This window comes from Strongylocentrotus purpuratus, unplaced genomic scaffold (genome assembly GCF_000002235.5).
Source record: "Strongylocentrotus purpuratus isolate Spur 01 unplaced genomic scaffold, Spur_5.0 spur5_scaffold_1, whole genome shotgun sequence".
Taxonomy (NCBI): domain Eukaryota; kingdom Metazoa; phylum Echinodermata; class Echinoidea; order Camarodonta; family Strongylocentrotidae; genus Strongylocentrotus; species Strongylocentrotus purpuratus.
This window is the reverse complement of record NW_022145594.1, coordinates 11,836,054-11,850,094: the sequence shown is the minus strand read 5'-3', so window position 1 is coordinate 11,850,094 and position 14,041 is coordinate 11,836,054. Positions and strand designations below refer to the sequence as shown.

Sequence of the window (14,041 nt, the reverse complement as noted above, 5' to 3'; positions counted from 1 at the left end):
GCTTAATTTTTATGAAGCTTCAACATGATTATGAGATTATTGATGATAAATTTAAGAAAACCCAGCCATAATGCTTTGGAAGAGAGCAGGATATGCATCATGTAACCACCCTTCCATACCACAACAGAAAATAAAATTCCATGTTTGAACCTGACCCATATTGTCCTACATAGCTTGAGTATCTATTGTACTATATTGATTTTTAAAAGACGTCCATTTTGCTTGGGAAATCTAAGGTTACTGTTAAGTTTTGAAAGACTTGTAGACTGAAAAGGGAAGGCTAAAAACCTCAGAACACCCAAAACTGTGCGATACCTTTGCCTCTCTCTATCAATACATTATATCATTGCTTTAAAGTAGAATTATGGAATCTACTTTGTACTTGCCGACTCATATGGGACTTTTCTATTTCCTGGGCCCCGTCTTGTAAAGAGTTGCGATGATCCAAGTCCTCCAATTAATCGCAAGTTTGCTGTCTTTTATCTCTTGTGTACATAGTTGTGATTGATATCAATCTTATAAAATAAGTTGCGATTAATCAGCTCTTTATAAGCCGGGGACATGGTTATAAGATGGTTATAAGATGAACCATATTTAGGTATGTATACTCAGCATGCATGCAAACACATGTAGTAGTCTGGTGAAAGACATGTAGAGCATGCACTGATGCCATGCTGAAAAAGGTACTACGTACACACGTACACACACCGTCATTTCATATTGGGCTTTCATCATCTGTAGCAGAGATGTTGATAGCCAGAATAAATGCTCTGTAGCTGAGGCATTACAGGATGTAGTTTGTCACATTTCACAAAACTTGTCATCAGTGACAAATGACAGATTTTGTTATAAGCTACTGAAATCCTTGCTTCTGATTGGTTATCAGCAGATTTGTCACTGATTTTTGTCATTTGTCATTGTAAAAAGGCTTTGTGAAACTGGTCCCTGATTGGTACTGGGATATTACATGTACATCGTGGGTCCAGGGTTACATCATTTTATTCCAAACTTGCATGCTTCAATTTCTATTTCAAAATCGCTGTAGTACTCTGCATGAGAAAATAATATTCTCTTCTTTCTAAACGAAAATATTTATTTTAGCTTTGAATAAATTTCAATAGATTTGAATAGTTTGAGCAAATTTTATTATATTTGAATAAATTTGGATATAATCATCATCCCGGGCTCCTGCAGTCCAACATTGCCCAGCATCTATTCTGGGGCACGCATGGAGTCAAGAGAAACGTGGAACATGCGGTGTCCTATTACGCCGAGACGGCGCAGACGCATCCCATGAATAAGATCGCCCTCTACGACTACGGTATTGTGTTGCTCAGGGTGAGACGAAACAATCAATAAAGTTCTCCGTAGGAATATTTTTGTTTGCCCCCATCAATGACACTGATAATGATTACTATAGCTATGTACATGTATTTGGTCCATGTATACAGGGTATTGGATCTGAGAAAATGAGTGCTCGAATTGGCGATCAACCCGATATCAAGTTGGTTTTTAATAGAAGAAGTGGGAATTTGGACAGATCAGTTACGGTTTGAGGGAACTTTGATAAGAAATGAGAAAATAGTTGAGTAATAGTGATCTCCAATAGACATCAGCTGGATTATCTGCAGAAGAATGAAAGACAAAGAATTATTGTGTCATTGCAGTATACATGTACATGTTAGTAGTGTATCATGTGTTGGATATATAGTTCTGTGTCCGATTTTGCTTAAATTCGGCCTAAAATTGGCCTAACTTGGCCTTAACTTGGCCTTGACTTGGACTAGACTTGGTTTTTATTTTGCCTTAATTTTGCCTCCGCTTGGCTTTAACACGCCCAGTAACATAAACTGATAAAAGACCGCATCAATCCACCCTTGACATTAATCAAGACAGTGCTTTGAAAGACTTGAGCATTGTTCCATTTTGAAAGCATCTCTTGAAATATTCCTTGTCCTTTGATACAAATAAACCATGGTGTACACATATTTCTGTTTCTGATATGACCTACATGTATATTTGACTTAACCAATTGCATTTTCAGGAACCAGATGGCACCTGTATCAAAAGCTGTGAAATAAAATTATATTATAGTTGTCATATACAGTTAACAACTAAATTTGTAATATCCCTACCAAGCTTTGTATTTTTTTTTTAGTATCTGAAAAATTGATTTGTCCCAAAATATGTTTCTTTAGAATGTGATATGTCACACCTTACATCTAAAAATATTCAACTGAAACCTTAAATGAACCAGTTCATCTCTCATTCTTGAGTTATAAAAAACATAACATCAAATTTACAAGAGGTATGAATAATTTAGTTGTTAATTCTATTTCAGAGGAGACCATTATTTTTCTCTTTTTTCACCCGAATTAACGGGATAACCTATGTGTACCATCAGAAAATGAATGAAAAGTGGCACAAAGAATCTGTGGGAAATCCTAACAGATTGTATAGCAACACAAACCAACAATATGAACTTGTTTCTAAAGCCCTATAAGTACAGTGTAGATGCTGGAATATTACATTATCTTCAAGTGTAATGTACTTGCAAGATCTCCGGTCATCAAGAAATCGTTGTGAACTAAATGATCTAACTTTGTGCGTCTTATTTTTTGTCTCGCAGGGTCAAGGAGTGGAGAAGGACGAGGAGAAAGGGATGGACTACCTCAACAAATCAGCTGCGTTGGTGAGTCCAAGGAGAAATGAAATACAGTGAAACCTGTATACAAAGACCACTCAAGGGAAACATGAAAAGTAGTCTTTATAGGCAGGGGGTCTTTATGTACAGGTATTAATGATAAACCATATTAAAGGGAAACAAAAAATGGGGTATTTATAGACAGGTGGGCGCTAAGGTAGGTTGACTTAACATGTCATCTATTTCTGGTGTTTTAATTTCTATTTCTATTGATATGTTTGACCCTAAAAAATGAAATTGCCCTCATTTTCCAGTGTTACTTGTTTCCATGACAATTCTTTTATTAACCTTTAACCCTCAAGGTCACAGTACAGCATATACTGCCCTCGTCTGAACAGATTGAATATTGTACATGGTATTGTTCGATGAATGATTTGTCTTGATAAGCTTTCCTAACTCCTCAACAGATGATATCTAACTGTCTTCATGTCAACTAATTATTTGACCTTTAACCCTCAAGGTCACAGTACAGCATGTACTTCCCTCGTCTGGTACAAGTTGAATATTGTACATGGTATTGTGTGATGAATGATTTGTCTTGGATCTGCTTTTTGTACTCTCAACAGACGACGTAAAACAAACTGTTTTCATGTCAACTCATTATTTGACCTTTAACCCTCAAGGTCACAGTACAGCATGTACTGCCCTTGTCTGAAACGGGTTGAATATTGAACATTGTCCACTGAATGAGTTGTCTTGATAATCTTTTCTTACTTCTCAACAGTCGATATCTAACTGTTCTCATGTCAACTCATTATTTGACCTTTGACACCTAGGGTCATGCTCCAGCATACACCGCCCTCGGCTGGTACAAGTTGAACTTTGACCAAGACGATACGGCGGCTGCGTACTACTTTGAGAAGGGCGATGCATTGGGGCACAGGGATGCCGCTCATAACCTGGGCTTCATGTATCTGTTTGGAAGATACCCTGGACAGCCAGTAGACAGGGTGAGTGCGAAATGTGTACAGTCAAACCTGTCTATAGCGACCACCCAAGGGATACACAAAAAATGGTCTTTGTAGACAGGTTCGTTTAGCACATGTTTCAGTAGGAAACCATTTTCAAGGGAAACCAAACATGTGGTCTTTGTAGACAGGCGGTCACTAAAGCAGGTTTGACTGTACCCATGAAATGATGTGAATAGGGAATGAAATTGGAAAAGTATGTTTGCATTTCAACCATCATCGTCATCATCAAGACTACAAATGCCACCATTATTCTCGTGATCATGATTGTCTTTGTCATCAATACTACTGTTGTCACTACCACCATCATCATCATCATCATCATTATCATCACCACTACCATCACCATCATCATCATCATTAACATCAGCAAACATTGCAGACCCTTTTTTTACTTCTCATTCATTTTTTAGTGGAATATATATATTCCACTTGCACTACACAATCCTAAACATGCCAAAATCATACTCTCTGTTCAATACTACAAATATGAACAAACAAATAATATTTGCTGAGTTATGCTGCTACTGATGATGATGATGAGGATGATGATGGTAGTGATAATTGTGATAGTAGTGAAGATGATGTTGATAATAATAGTTACGATGATGATGACGAGGATGATGTTGTTGCTGATGATGGTGGTAGTATTGGTGATGATGATAAAGGGGCTGATGATAATGATTGGAACTGTCATGGTGATGTTTTACAGCTTGTTAGTCTTTTTGTCTCATTTTATATATTACCCGACTCTTTCAGATGAAAGCATTTGAGTACTACTTGAAGGCAGCAAAGGCCGACCATTGGGATTCAGGTGTGAAGGTCGCTGAACTCTACAACCAAGGCAACGAACAGATGGCGAGAGATACTTTCATGGCTGCTGCGTAAGTCTCGTAATGTCTCTTTATTTCATTAATCTGATACAGTCAAACCTGTCTACAGCGACCGCTCAAGAGAAACACAAAAAGTGGTCTTTGTAGACAGGTTCCTTTAGTACATGTTTCAATGAGAAACCATTTTCGAGGGAAACACAAAAAGTGCTTGTTGTAGACAGGTGGTCACTAAAGCAGGTTTGACTGTATTAATAAATGAACTACAATACTTAATTGGAATCTAGTCTGCATACATTACTTTTTGCTACATCGGGCAAACCTCAAACAACCTTTTAGGTTGTCAAGAACAACCTTTGTTTAAAAAGTATGCATAAAATTTGAATATGTTTAGTAAACCGGTCTATGGATTCTGATACTGGGATTTGGGAAACATTTGTTTGTTGATGGCTCGGTACATGTATGTGACTGAGAAGAACAGAGATGTGGCCTGGGTCCACACTAGGTTAAACAAACCAGTCTATGGATTCTGATACTGGGATTTTGGAAACATTTTTTTTGTAGATGGGCTCGGTATGTGGCGGAGAAGAACCGAGATGTAGCCTGGGTCCTGCGCTGGGGTCTAGATGCCTACCTAAAGGGTTCCTGGTCCGAGAGCCTGGTCTACTATGCCATGGCGGCTGAGGCTGGTCTAGAAGTGGGCCAGTTCAATCTAGCCTACCTGTGTGAAGAGAATTATGTAAGTACAGATTTTGATCCTTTTTTTTGGTTGTTTGATAGATTTGATTGATTATTTCATTCATTAGTTGATCGGCTGAATGATTGATTGACTGACTGAGTCAGTGGGCGAGTAAGTGAGGGGGTAATTCATCTTTTTATTTTTTAAAAAATTCATTCTTTCATAGTAGAGGTGTCGTGGATGAGTGGATATGTCACCGGACTGTGGATCACAAGGTTCGCGGTTCAAGTCCCACCGAGGCGCTAATGTCCTTTGGCAAGACATTGATCTACATTTGCCACTCTCCACCCAGGTGTTAAATGGGTACCCGGTAGGATGCGAAAGCTAATGTGGTTAGATTAGCAAGTGTGCGCTTGTAAAAAAAGACGCCTGGCTGGAATGCTCCCCAGGGAGTGGAGAATGTGCATACATTGTGTGCGGGTAAGCCTGAATCCTATGACCGGGGTAATAATATATATATCTGTAAAGCACTTTGAGAGGGCCTTAGGTCCTGATAAGCGCTATATAAGAACTAGCTATTATTATTATTATTATTATTATTCATTCATCCATCTATCAATTAATTTATCTATGTATTTATTTATTCATTCCATTCATTCTTTCACTCATTTATTTTCATTCAATATACATTATAAATGTTGAGTCCCGCCGCCGCACTAATGTCCTTTGGCAAGTCATTGATCTACATCTGCCACACTCCACCCAGGTGAAGTAAATGGGTACCTGGTAGGAATTTATTCCTTGAAATGCTACAGCGCTGTATGGCAGCCATGCTTAAGCCAGGGTAATAATCGGGAGCGCCAGGAGGGTCAAATCTGACTGACATGAGCGCTATACAAGAACCCACTATTATTATTATTATTATTATTCCTCATTTATTGATTTATATAGTTATCAACACCAAGATCATTTTTGATATTCATTTGCATTTTTTCTCTCTTTTGGTTTCATTCAGGATGGTATTGCTGAGAGATATGTAGACAAAGACTGTGCTTGGAAATACTGGAAACTAGCTGCTGGTTCAACTCGTCCCCATCTTACATGTAAGATTCTCTTCCCTTTTTTACCTCTTTTAATGTGTGTAGGTAGATGTATTGTTTCATATCATAAACCAGTGCCCCGTTTTACAAAACTTTTCATCAGTGACAAATGACAATAATTAATAAGGAATGTGATTTGCTGAGTCTCAATACATTGCCCCATTTCAAAAAATTCTCATTAGTGACAAATGACAGATTTTCTTATAAGCTAGTGAAATCCTTGCTTCTGATTGGTTATATGCAGATTTGTCACTAATTTTTGCCATTTTTCATTGAAAAAAGGTTTTGTGAAACAGGTCCTTGGCAGATGTTGGTATTTTTCATCCTTGGAAATGTTCTTGAGCTTTGGCACAGGCCCACTTTTCATCTTACCCATTTGTCCACCTGGGCCCTGTTTCATAAAACATGTCATCACTAACAAATGCTAAACATATATGACAAATGTGCTGTCAGCCAATCAAATGCAACGATTTCAGTAGCTTTTAACAGTTATTTCTAACTAGTTATTGATATCAAGTATTATGAAACAGGGGCCCGGTCTATACAATCTATTTTTTACTCAAGACAAAACAAAAAGTTGCTGATTACTATTTTTAAAAAGTCAGAAAATGCTTGATTGAATGATGCTAAGCCTTGTTTTATTTTATATCATCTCATTTCATTTCATTTCATTTCAAGCAACATAAAGGAGTATATCAATGACAAAGAATACAACAACAAAAAAGTGCAATAACAATTGCACTAACAATAGAAAAGAAACTATCAACTCAGTTCATTTCAGTTTTTATTTTTCACTCTCAATAAAAACAACATACCAGTACTGTACATAAAATATAATGAGCGTCATCAATAGAAAACAATACAGAGCAATTAGGCATTGTTTGGTATATAGAAGGCACAAGTATCTATTAGTGCAGTGGGGCTTTAAGTTTGTATTCAAAATGTGAAATGTTATATATTGCATGTTTGTTTCCTTATTTATTTGTTTGTCTGTTTGTTGTAATAATCTATATACCAAACAATGCCTAAGCGATAACCAATGGTCCCCTTTTTTTAGTGTAAATTGAGAGCTGATTTGATGAGATAACCACCTGTCAGTGACCGTGCAGAGAGGTCTAATCCCTCCTGGCCAAACTAGTGCAGACAGGCTTTAAAAGATGAGGTTTATAACAGCATTTAAAGCCCCTCTGTACTAGTTTGGCCAGGAGGGATTAGAGGGACCGAGATGCACCGCTTAGGCATTGTTTATATATAGAGGGAGCAAGTAGCTACAAGTAGTACAGTGGGGCTTAAAAGAATAAAGTGATGTGGATTACCTAAAGGAATTCATTTATTTTCAATCCCTTGTTCAGCGATCCTAAGAGTTGCTGACTACCACTGGTATGGCTACAACAATGTGTCTGATCAAGAGAAAGCAGTCCAGTATTACATCCAAGCTGCACAAACAAAGCAACCTCATGTAAGTTTATCAAAAACACCCCTTTTACATACAGATGGAATATGCCAATGTGATGTATTAGTATAGGTTGGAGTAACCCTTTTTTCGCTGAAAAGGGTTGAGTAGCTATTTAGGTTTGTGCTAACTCAAACGTTATTTATAGATTATGCAGTACAGTGTTATACCCGAACTGCAGAAGCAAAGCAACCTCATGTAAGTAGGTAACATAAACTAATTTGAATATAAACTGAAATGATATTTGACTTAAGCCGTCCACACCATCATTGGGATGTATGATGGCTTCTGTTTCACAATGGCTTGCCACGCCTTCCTATCTTCTGTCAGCCTAGTGGCTTTAGTCAGGGAGTCAAGTTGTCTGTTGTTGCAGTCCGCCTTGATACAATCTGTCCATCTCTTACTGAAATGATAATAATAATGAAAATAGCATTCTATAGATTCGGGGCATGATGATTTATTACTCTCATAGTATTCTCTGTACATTCAGGCTATGTTCAATTTAGCTAATATACTTGAAAACGGTGCCAAAGTGAAGAACGAAGTTTTGGAGCGGCTCGGCGTATCATCCCACGTCTTCAAGAGCAAGAATAACTTGGCAAAGGTCCTGGAGCTGTATCGCATGTGAGTATATTTTGGTAGCCATTTTATACAGTACAATAATACAATACTAGATACTTGTTAAAACTTTAAAGTCTTTGTAAACCACACTTCCTCTATACATCTCCTCACTTTTTTAGCAGCAGGGAACATCATATTCATTTTGATCTACATTAGCTCCTTCCTTTTTCATTCCCGAATCCCCCAAACAGACTGGCTTCAAATTCTTTCAATCCGTTAGGGAACTCAGCAACTTTGTAATTGATTGGAAGACTTGCTATTAATTCACATCAATTTCAAGTCTTTATATAAGGCAGGGCCAGACAAAAGTTACCAATTAAGCAATAAGCTTTTGAGTTGTCAGGACTTTGGTAAACAAAGTACGAGTTGAATTTGAATAAATTTGTAAACTGGTCTATTCTTTCAAGAAGGTTTATCAATATTTAGACTAGATTACAATATTTACATGCAAATCTGCCTCATATTACTCTCATCACCTGCTTTGATATTTGAAATACATATACCATAGATGACATGATTTGAATATTCTAGATATTTAATACTATTGAGAATGACAGGCAGGGAGTTCCACAAGGAAGCATCTTGGCACCTGGTGTTATTTTTATTTATTCATTTTTGTGCACGCTTCTGCAGGTGTCGAGATAGCTCAGAGGATGGTTATTTTCCATGTGGATTAGCCCTCCTCAACCTACAGCTCAGACAGGCGTGGAAGGAGCACAACTTCTCTATACAGGTAAATAGGAGTGTCAGGGTGGTGATGTTGTCATAGTGATAGTCGATGCTGCTGATGATGGGGGTGATCCTGGTCATGGTGGCGGTGATGGAAGTGATGGTATTTATAATGGTGATGGTTATGATGATGGTGGTGGTGGTGGTGGTGAATGGTGATATTGGTGATGGTAGTTATGATGATGGTGGTGGTATTTATTATGGTGGTGGTTATGATGATGAGGATGACGATGATGTTGTTGGTAGTGGTGGTGGTGGTGGTGATATTGGTGGTGGTGGTTATGATGATGAAGGTGGTGGTTATGATGATGGTGGTGGTGGTGGTATTGGTAGTGATGGTGGTGTTTATGATGGTGGTGGTGGTGGTGATGAAGGTGGTGGTTATGATGGTGGTGATGGTGGTGGAGGTGGTTATGATGATGATGGTGGTGGTGATGATATTGGTGGTGGTGGTGATATTGGTGGTTATGATGGTGATGATGGTGATCATCATGATGATGGTGGAGGTGGTTATGATGATGAAGGTGGTGGTTATGATGGTGGTGGACGTGGTGGTGGTGGTGGTTATGATGATGATGAAGGTGGTGGTTATGATGGTGGTGGAGGTGGTTATGATGATGATGATGGTGATCATCATGATGATGATGATGGAGTTGATGATGTTGATAATGATAGTAATTATGGTGAATATGGTGGTGGTGGTGGTGGTGGTGATGATGGAGTTGATGATGAGGATGAGCCATCAGGTTTGTGTTTGTAACAGTAGTCATGGATGTGCTCAGTGATGTTAATAATGGTGCACATTATGATGATAATGATGATGATAATGATAATAATACTAATAAACATGATAAATGGTATGATGATGATTGTGGTAGCGTTGATGGTAATGATGATGATGGTGGAAAAGTGGGTGGGACAGTTAATTTGAAAAACATAAGATAATAACATGATTTTTATCAAAATCATACTTTCATTTAGGCTTTCCAATACTCCCTCTGAATATTCCCACTCTCCTAAAACTCATCCTAACCCAATTTTTCTTCAGGTGGCCAGTGGAGTTATGGTTGGTCTTCTGACATTTTATGCTGCAGCAGCAACATTCCTTGGATACCTCGGAGGTGGCAACATACCCAAAAACATCAACAACAACAATAGCAACAACAACTCTGATGCTTCCACAGAAACCTCCACAGACCAGCAACAAGGATCTGAATCTGATCAACTGCTTGCAACTCAAGTTTCGCTTCTAAGTGTTGCTACAACAGGTACTACTTCTACCACAACATCGACATCTCTGTCGTCGACACAAGATATTGAACAGGAGCCTGCAACATTGGATGCTCATTCGTCTTGATTTGGAAGGCAAGGTTGCAACATCAGCAATATCACTGAAATAGTACCTACCACACCTTCCACTTTGCCATCCACAATGTAATCACATTCAATAAGTATTATAATTTTTTCTTTTATTACACTGTGCAATATGATTGATTCATTGACTTAACAATTGTGTATCAATAATAGAATATCTCGTAGTCTACTATATGGCCCACAGCACACTATATTCATATGATTCAACTACGATCCAAGTTTGAAAGAATTGTGTCATTTAGTATAGAAATTTCCATGATAAATTCTTGCTGATTGAGGTTCACATTGGTCATGTGAATTGTAATAATTTATAATGTGCGGTATGGTCACTTCAAGAAAAAGTCAAATCTTAAGACTCTCTCAAATTTGAAGCCAATTGGGAATTTTCTCCAACTGAAATACCCCCAAAACCATGCATTTTCTTATTTATTATTTGAATGACCAATATCATCCCCAATCATGAAGGTTAAAGGTCACATACTAGCCATTTGGTTGAATTACCACTCAATTTGAACACAGGTCTCTCAGGGGCTGAACCTGTTGTCCCACCAGAAAATACTCCAGCTTGCCTTCATAACTCAAGGTTGAGGGAAGTTATATCATGATGAGAATTCCTTAGACAAGACATGTCTGTCATTAAAGTGAAGTCCACTCTTGGTGACTGACAGCACCCTTCGGTACACACCGAATGGTGTCAAATTCCCCATGAGAACCCACTATTATGAGCCTTTAAACTGTTAGAACCTAGTTATGTTGCCATTCCTCCTAAAGTATTATCATGGCTGTCAGATCATGATGTGTGTTGTGGGTTTATGATGTGACCTTACATGAAAATATACTTACGATACATGCATTGAAGAATGTTATAGAATTGTTTTGTTATCTCTCCAGTTATATGTTTTATATTCAAATCATGAGTATTACTGAATCGTTAATTTATTGAAAGTGTGTTATTACCACCTCCTTCCATTGCTAAGTCAATATAATTGGGTTGAATTATGCTTGTGTGTTGTGACTATTTTCTTTATAACCAATAGTGATCTGCTTTATCTGTACTTAACAACTTCACTATGGCATAATTCGCAATATAATCTTCATTTCATGATGAGTATTAAATTTAGGGGTGCTTAATTCTGCGAAAATAAGAAAGAAAAAAAATATAAAGTGCTCAAACATTTAGATTTTTATTCACACCTGATATACAGTCAAACCTGTCTATAGCGACCACCCAAGGGAAACACAAAAAGTGACCTTTGTAGACAGGTGGTCTTTGTAGACAGGTTCCTTAAGTACATGTCTTAATGAGAAACCATTTTCAAGGGAAACAAAAAATGTGGTCCTTGTAGACAGGTTGTCTTTGTAGACAGGTGGTCACTAAAGCAGGTTTGACTGTATAAAGACCACCAGGATACTTTCATGTCTCTCTTTAGTGGTCTGTATATACAGGATTCACTGTAACTAGCATTAGACTTAAGGGGGGGGGGGGGGCATTTCCAAACCATTTGCAGTGCTGCTTTAGCAATTTGAAGAGGAAAAATGAAACATTGCAAAGACTAGAGCTCACATTTCATGATGCACATTCTTTACTTGTTTAAAAACATCAAACGTACTTAATTTTGAAAGTCCTCTTCTCTCTCTTCCTCTCATTCTAATCGCTTCATGTTTTGTAGGTTATATTATTCTTCTTGTCTGTAATGATTTGTTTGAAGAGTGATACACATATATCAAACGCACCTAAATGGTGATTACATATGGAAATGACTAATTGTTCGTATCATGGTTTGTATTCAGAGTTGTGTTGTAATTCCTATATGTTTGCTGATATATTTCAAATATCTATTTATGTTGCAAGAGTGAAATTATTTTCTGCAGGGTTCAAGTTTCTTTGTTGAAGCTTTCTATAATTCTTACAGGCTAGAACTGAAAATATATTTAAAAAAGTACCTATTTATAACAATATTTGATCTGTCTTTGTAAGTTATCATAGTATGTAAATCAGAATGATGTCTTTCTTCATTACAAATTCTATAGATAAACTACGCTTGTATATATATATATATATTTACTTATTTATGATGTAAAGTTGTCATTCTCACTTGTGCAATACATTCCAATGTTGTAGTTAAGTTTATCTCTAAGTGCCTTGTGTTGCACAAGCAACAAAATCACACATGTCTTCCAAAATTGTGATCTTCCATAAGGCCATTTGTGCCTTGTGTTACTGTAAATATATTGTATTTGATAGTGGCTTTTGTAGTTAGAATTACATCTTGCTAACTTGACTAGATTGATAACACTTATCTTGTAAAGTTACATACCAGTATTTACTTTATGATAAAGTAATTATTTTGTATGACAGTGACTAATATAGATTTAGTTAGCTACCTTGAGTTTTAATTAATCTTCCTTGTATCTCTTATGTACCGTCACTCCCATTCTTTCTCTCTTTTCTCATCTACATATAATGCTCTCATACCCCCATCTCTCTCTCTCTCTCTCTCACTCTCACTCTCTCTCTCTCTCTCTCTCTCTCTCACTCTCTCTCTCTCTCTTTCTTTCTTTCCCTATAAAAATGTAGTATATTTCTGTGTAGATCTTGTGTTATAGTGACTTTTGAATTATTTCAAACGTTTTTTTTTTTTCTTCCTGTGCTTTCTCGGTCTGTTTGTAAATATAATTTTTGTCTTCTCTCCTTTTCTGCATATGTCACTTCTCTCTCTCTCTCCCGCTCTCTCTCTCTCTCACTAACTTACACTACATGATCTGTATATATATTTTTTTCTCTCTTTTTCTCTCTTTCTTCTTTCTCTTTCAGCTGTCTTTTCTCTCCAGCATTGTATAATGTTAATAGTGCTAAGTGATACCTTTATGACTTTATCAAGCTGTACCTCTAACTAGCTTACACTGCTCATGTATATTTTTCTCTCATTTCTCTTTCTTTTTATCTCTTTTATAAAATCTGTTCCTAATCTCTCTTTTCTATCCTTTGCTTCATCCTTTCTTGTAAGATGGCATTGGAATACTATTCTACATTGTAAATACATTGCAGTACTAGATGATACCTTTATTACTGGTACTCTACCATTATTAGTCTACCTTTACCGTCTGTAGATATAGAGGTGTCGTGGACGAGTGGATATGTCACCGGACTGTGGATCACAAGGTCCGCGGTTCAAGTCCCACTGCGGCACTAATGTCCTTTGGCAAAACGTTGATCTCTATTTGCCACTCGCCACCCAGGTGTTAAATGGGAAACGGGTGGGATGCAAAAGCTAATGCAAAAGCTTAGATTAGCAAGTGTGCGCTTGTAAAAATGACGCCTGGCTGGAATGCTCCCCAGGGAGTGGAGAATGTGCATACATTGTGTGCGGGTAAGCATGAATCCGATGACCGGGGTAATAATAATATATATCTGTAAAGCGCTTTGAGAGGGCCTTCGGTCCTGAAAAGCACTATACAAGAACTAGCTATTATTATTATTGTTATACATGTAGATGTAAGATTTATCTCTGTTTATCTTTCTTTGCTGAATGGGTCTTCCTTTTCTCGATTGCTCACCAGACGTGCCTTATGAACAAATATT

General features: G+C 37.3%; 1 protein-coding gene across 2 annotated transcripts in view; it reads left to right on the top strand.

Annotated features, from left to right (window-relative positions):
- Positions 1-11,706, top strand: part of LOC100888077 (protein sel-1 homolog 3) — a 30,903-nt gene extending 19,197 nt beyond the window's left edge. The window contains exons 12-21 of one of the 2 annotated variants that reach the window (XM_030977690.1): positions 1,195-1,338; positions 2,630-2,692; positions 3,481-3,654; positions 4,432-4,556; positions 5,067-5,241; positions 6,197-6,284; positions 7,634-7,740; positions 8,225-8,358; positions 8,989-9,088; positions 10,133-11,706. In XM_030977690.1, coding sequence (XP_030833550.1) covers positions 1,195-1,338; positions 2,630-2,692; positions 3,481-3,654; positions 4,432-4,556; positions 5,067-5,241; positions 6,197-6,284; positions 7,634-7,740; positions 8,225-8,358; positions 8,989-9,088; positions 10,133-10,441 — 1,419 coding nt within the window. In that variant the 3' untranslated portion in view covers positions 10,442-11,706. The remainder of the gene's footprint in view (positions 1-1,194; positions 1,339-2,629; positions 2,693-3,480; positions 3,655-4,431; positions 4,557-5,066; positions 5,242-6,196; positions 6,285-7,633; positions 7,741-8,224; positions 8,359-8,988; positions 9,089-10,132) is intronic. The other variant, XM_030977691.1, reaches the window with a different exon arrangement.
- Positions 11,707-14,041: the final 2,335 nt, after the last annotated feature.